The sequence below is a fragment of the Nothoprocta perdicaria genome, unplaced genomic scaffold, assembly GCF_003342845.1.
Source record: "Nothoprocta perdicaria isolate Ctin4 unplaced genomic scaffold, notPer1 scaffold_16, whole genome shotgun sequence".
Taxonomy (NCBI): domain Eukaryota; kingdom Metazoa; phylum Chordata; class Aves; order Tinamiformes; family Tinamidae; genus Nothoprocta; species Nothoprocta perdicaria.
The window spans coordinates 1,349,737-1,355,736 of record NW_020454760.1 but is presented as its reverse complement, the minus strand read 5'-3'; the positions used below and the strand labels follow the sequence as shown (position 1 = coordinate 1,355,736).

The window sequence follows — 6,000 nt, the reverse complement described above, 5'->3', positions numbered from 1 at the left end:
TGCTCAAAGGGGTTTCAGCTTGAGTTTTGATACGGCCATCAGGMCACGGCTCGGGTAATTAGAGGAGCACACGCAGGGGTGGCTGCCTGTTGGGTCATGCTAGGCAAGGGAGGCAGCTTTTCCCCCTACACATTTCAGCTTTCTCTCCCCCCATTTTCCATGGTTTGCAGTTTCAACTTGTGTCCCAAACTTTACACACTCAAGCTGAGCAGCAGGCCTGGATTGCTCTAAAATCCTTGAAGCTGCCCTGGCAGAGGAAAGCTGGCAGGAACGCGCACGTGTAACTCATGCTTGTGGAACGGCCACCTTGGTTTCCAAGGTCCACTGAAGAAGGTTTATTTGCAGAAACTATGGCTTCAGGTCCTTCTGATCAGCCTGCTCCCCTCAAGCCATTTTCCGTGCCCAGTCTTTGTGCACAGCTTGAAGTATCTCTCTGTCATTTACTTTTTTAAAGTTCCACATCTGAGAACATAATGAAATAATTGTAGTCACAAGGGGGGAGGGGAAAGGGAACAACTAAAAAAATATATTTATTGGAGTAAATAAAAAAAAGTTAACCAAAATCTTTTATTGATACATTCTTGGATAATATCACAGGATTGAGAGAATGGAAAGGAAGGGAGGAGTTAGCGGCAAAGGTTGTTTTCACTAAATTGGCACATAAGCAGCAAGATTAACGAAATTACTTATTACAAACAGTATAAAACATACATGCTTTTTTTAAGTCCTTATCACACTGGTCAGTCATGTTGGGGCATCAACAGAGAAAAACCTCAAGACATGTAAAAGCCATATTCTTTCTTCCAAATACCATAAGAATTATTGAAATTATTGCAAAATAGTCATATACCTTAAATAAAATAACAAAATAGAACACAAATACAAATATCAAACATAAATTATTAACATGTACCATAAAATACATTACTGGCATGCATTCCAAATATCAAGACCTCTACTAAACTCAGCAAAACTCCTTTCTGCTTCCTCTGCAGCCCGTCAGAGTGGTGAAAGGCTGGGGGGAGGGGGCTAACTTCGCCAGCACAGTTTTTGGTCTTTAAATTCTTTTGTTTACTTTTTTAAAAAAATGTATATGGATCGCAGTGATACAATAGTGGTCATACAAGTCATGTACATCATAGGTCTTTTAAATCCTTAGCTTTTTTTTTAATGTGCTAGGTCTGAGAGAATAGGGCCTCAATGAAACTGTGCATTCAAAAAACAAACAGTGAACTCGAAACAACATGGATGGCAATATGCAAAAATCCTCACAAACTGTACAGAAAGTTCAAAAACTTGCAGTCTGGAAGTACATAGAAAGACAGAATTAGCCCCTTTAAAGTCACTGTTGCTAAATGCAGTTCACCCATGAGGAGCTGGGTACTCAGGTATTTCAACTCCCATACGTACAGAAGGTCCAAGGTCACAGCCTAATGGCAGTGCCAGTGACTTATTAAGCCAAGAATAATGAAGGATATTTCATAGAGCAGCTGTTCAGAACACTTGGATCCTCTAACACGTGTCTCCACGATGCCTGCSTGGCCTTGCCCCTCCTGCTGCAGGTGCCGAGCAGGCAGGAAGAGACGTGTGCCAGGCCGGGTGACTGAATGGGTTAAAGGCTTCATCCCTCCGCAGCTTCACTGACAAAACGGACTAGATAACCAGGTTGTTATAACTGACGTACTTCTTTTTTGCAGCAGGGCCTGAAAGAAAACAAGGAAACAGTCAGGAAACTACTCATTTGAAAGCCTCTTTGAAAAGGCTTGCTGCTCTTGCTGGATGTGGAAAGCCACCTCAACCTAAGTGACCAGCCAGTAAGTCCTTTGCACTGGTATTTTGAGCAGTCCGGTCCTTCCCTTTGGAAGGCACGTGCTTGCTCATCTAGGCAGACGGTTAGATCAGCTGAAGCGGTGGCTCCAGGTCTAACTCTCCTATGAACAAAATTACCGTAGCTTGATTGTTCATAGCCTGGCAGTCTGTAAGTCTGCTGATACACTGTGACTAGCTTCTATTAAGTCTCTTTTCCAAGCAGTGACATTCTCTCTAACATCTTAAATCTCATGGGTAAATTTGGTTATCTGAGGGATTAAAAAAAAAATGATTCTTATTCAAGTTTTATAACTTCCAAGAAAGTTTTAATCTGGCAATCAAGGCACCAGCTTTCCTAATTATGACCATGAATTTATATCTTATGATTGCAAATATAAATAAATAACGCCAGTCACTAACTGCTATATGAATGATACTACACATTTCCATCAGCAGAAACTGTAAATACTTGGAGTTGAATACAAAGCAAAACACTGTGCAGTGTCGTGGCAACACTGGCAGTTCAGAGGCATCTCAACTGGTAACATCCTCCCTCCCATCTGTAACAAAGCATCTGTAACAAAAGATACCACTTTTGAATTCTGGAGGTAGGGACATAACTCTAATAAAATCCAATATTCTTGAAATATTACTTAGTTATCATGAGATAAGGTTTATATCCCAAAGGTCAAATTTGCCAAGCACTGCCATTTTTATTAGCTCTTATAATTTGGCCTTTTTGAGTAACTTGGATTCAACAAAACACATAACTGTGAAGTATAACCAGTCATGCACAGAAGAACTGAGAAAAGTCAGTCAGAARGTACTATTAATTAGAGGCTACTATTAATTTTACATGGTCTATTCTTTTTTTTTCAGAAATACTTGTTTAAAAAAGGTTTTCCACAGAGAGTATTTTGAGAGTGTATTTGAGAGTGATTGCATCTATCAGAATGCAATCAAATATAAATGTTTTTCTCAGTGTTCATTATCTTTTTTACTGACAATTTTTYTCCTGGGTATTTTCCTAGTTTTTGTAAGAGAACCTCCTGTGTAACTTTATGACTTCACACTGCTCCGAAACCCTGCKCCCTGCTTTACCGTGCTCTATGCAAGCATGAATTGTCTGTTCAATCAAGGTCAAATGCTACAAAACGCTGATCTTTCTTCAATTGCTGTTAACTTCTCTGGGACGTGAAGGTGTTCAACACATAGGAGGATGTAACTCATTATCCTTCAAGGCTGCACTGCAAGTATTCAGTAGACTACAGTATGCTATTAAATGCTAAAGAGAGTTAAAATGTAATTGGAAATAAATGTGTAGTCATGAAACAGGTTACAAAGTAAATATGTTCTATGTTGTAATATAAAGAGCAGCAGAGAGCTCCTACAGAAGAGGAGATTTCTGTTGATCCATATAGTGTCAATCCATACCAGGCTTACACCAGGCTTTGCTACTCTTCAGCGAACCTGAGATTTTGCTTTGATGAGATTTCTTACAATTCAACCAGAGGATGCTATTTTTCATTTTTGCAGTAATACAATGAAACACTCATGCCCAGCGAATTCAACTAAGGAAAGGTTTTTGATAGCTTGTATTTCTRTAACCTCTCTGTGAAGAGATGGAATCCAAACATTTGAGTCATAAGCAATAAAGTTATCTTTGGTACTCTCTTATTTTAGCACAGTAATGTAGTTGACGAAAGCATCATCCATAATTTAGATACAAGGATCAATAAAAGGCTTCATGGTTATTTTAGGAGGGGAAGGAGGCTCTTCTAGCCTAGGTTCTAAAGACTGTTAGGCCAGGAGAGGTCATGTCTCTTATTATTTAAGTGGTGCATTTCACGGCTGTATCCTTGCATCAACTCTAGTAACTYGGAGCCTTGCAGAACTTTACCTCCCAGAAGGGCTTCAGTCTTGATTCGAAGACTTCAGCAGGGAGAGACACTGCTACGTAGTGAATCAATGCTGAGGCTCAGCTTGGCGTTATTGGGCAATTAGCACCAGAAGGCAGGTACTGACTGGATTTTTCTCAAATTAATTTACATGAAAATGGAAATTGCTAATGAAATCTCAACATTACCAACATTCACCATGCTTTAATCCATGATGGATGAGCATTTCCCCGTTCTTTCAACAGAAAACAGATAGAGATCACATATACTATGCTGCAGTCAGTGTTAATAGACGATTTTTCAGCAGTGAATAAAGATTGTTCTCTGTGCAAACAATATATATATGTATGTTAAATAATACATGTTTAATTATGTCTTTTTTTTTTAATCCTTCTGTTTAAGTAGAAAAGATGTCATTAAACAAAAGTAAATCCTTATAAGTTCGGAAATCTGGAATGGCAGAAATTGTGTTGCCCTCATTTGACCCACTTTGTCCCTATACATTGCTGCCTCAAATAATATGACGCAATGTCCTAAGTACGAGTGCTGCCTGCTTGAGCACACGCAGGGGACAGGCACTCCGTGTGCAGCAAGCACCCATGCCAGACAATTAAAACAAGCTACAGGCTGCAGTTGGAAAAACAAAGAGGAAACTTCAACTGCAGCTGGCCCGTGAGTTAGACCTGCTGCAGGGGAGCCAACAGCTGTGCCTTGGCCCTGCCATTTCTGCAATGCTGGGCTATGCCTGTGGAATCAAAATACACATATCAAATACATCCATTTCCGTTAACCACACGTGTGTCTYGAGGTCACTGCAAAGGAATAAACAAGCAGACCACATCATAAATATGGGCTGCTAGTTATTTTTACATACAGAATACCACATAGGAAGGAAGTGTGTCCTGGATATTCACAAATAAACGTATTCTTGAAGTAAACATTATCAATATGTAGCTTGTTTAAAAAACAAAGAAAAAGGATCTACTTAAGAAGAGGTTGCAGTTTGCTTTTGGTGTAAGGATTTTTTTGTACCACTAATCAGCCCTGAATAGCAATAATGTTAATAGCAGAATTTAGAATCAGAAGTGCCTAAGAACACAATTCCACAGATAGACAGGACCACTGCACTTGAAACAACATCACAGATAACATCACATACATTTATACATTGATCAAGCTCGGCACAGCACAGAATTCTTCAATTCCATTATAGTTTTGCCTTAAATTTGTTCTACTTGAAGAATGAAAATCGTTTTGTCCATGTTATGGTAGAAACCAGTCTAGGCTACCACACTTCAAAAAGACGAGGAGGATCTGTGCAGTTCTAGATGGTGCTTTTCCCCATTCTCCCATGAGTGACAGCCACCCTCCTCACTTACAAGATAAAAACATTAGTTTCAAAATACCTGCCCACAGCCAACATTGGAGGAATCTAACAGTAAGAATGTGATTATGCAAACTGTAAGTTATAGAAATGAAGTTAGCATGGAAAATTTGTTTCTTTTAAGCGCAAAAATTAATTTAAATCATTTCTTTTCAGACGTTAGATAATTTGTGTGACAACCTGCAGAGGGCAGTGATATTCTACAACTATCCCCTGGCAGAAGCAGGTTAACATGGTTTGAAATAACTGCAGCTCCTGTTCTAACAAAATATTAAAAACAAATATGCAGAGGCAAAAATCCTCTTTGGATATATAAGTTTCATCACTTGACTGATTTTCATTATCTTGAGCATGGGCCACAAAGAAGAAGCTCCCGCAGTAGCCAAAAGCATGGCAGATCTGTCAATACTTACTCAGAGTGAGATTTAATCACTTTCATTTCAATTTTATGCACATTTGTAACCTCTTCCAAGCTTAAAAGAGAAAGATTTGCAGCAAAAAAAGATGAATTTTATTAAAGCCTGCAGGCATCTCAGGCTATCAAATGTATGAAACATGACCGTCTGAGCAAGAATTGACACCATGATGGCTACGAATCTGGAATTCTTGCTCTTGCTTTTGCAGTCAACATGGCAGATGATTCTCTCCTTTGTTTTACTAATTTTTGCCTAAAAGCCTGTATCAGATTCATGCCAGGCAAAACTGTGGCTGATTATTAAATTCTAGTTCTTGTTCATCTGAAAGGAAAATGGATACATGGCTCCATGCCACAGCTCCATACCTGAAAGTCAGAGCTCTGTTGCCTCTAATTGGGGCACGTATATGAGCAAAAGATGAAAGAAAAAAGCCTAAATGCTTATGCATTCTGATCCACTTATAAATGGAATAAAACCTACAAAGAATAATACA

At 39.0% G+C, this 6,000-nt stretch overlaps 1 protein-coding gene across 1 annotated transcript in view; it reads right to left on the bottom strand.

The window, feature by feature from the left end:
- Nucleotides 1–596: 596 nt before the first annotated feature.
- Nucleotides 597–6,000, bottom strand: part of GRM7 (glutamate metabotropic receptor 7) — a 252,643-nt gene continuing 247,239 nt past the window's right edge. Inside the window, exon 10 of the mRNA XM_026035376.1 lies at nucleotides 597–1,703. Coding sequence (XP_025891161.1) covers nucleotides 1,654–1,703 — 50 coding nt within the window. The 3' untranslated portion in view covers nucleotides 597–1,653. The remainder of the gene's footprint in view (nucleotides 1,704–6,000) is intronic.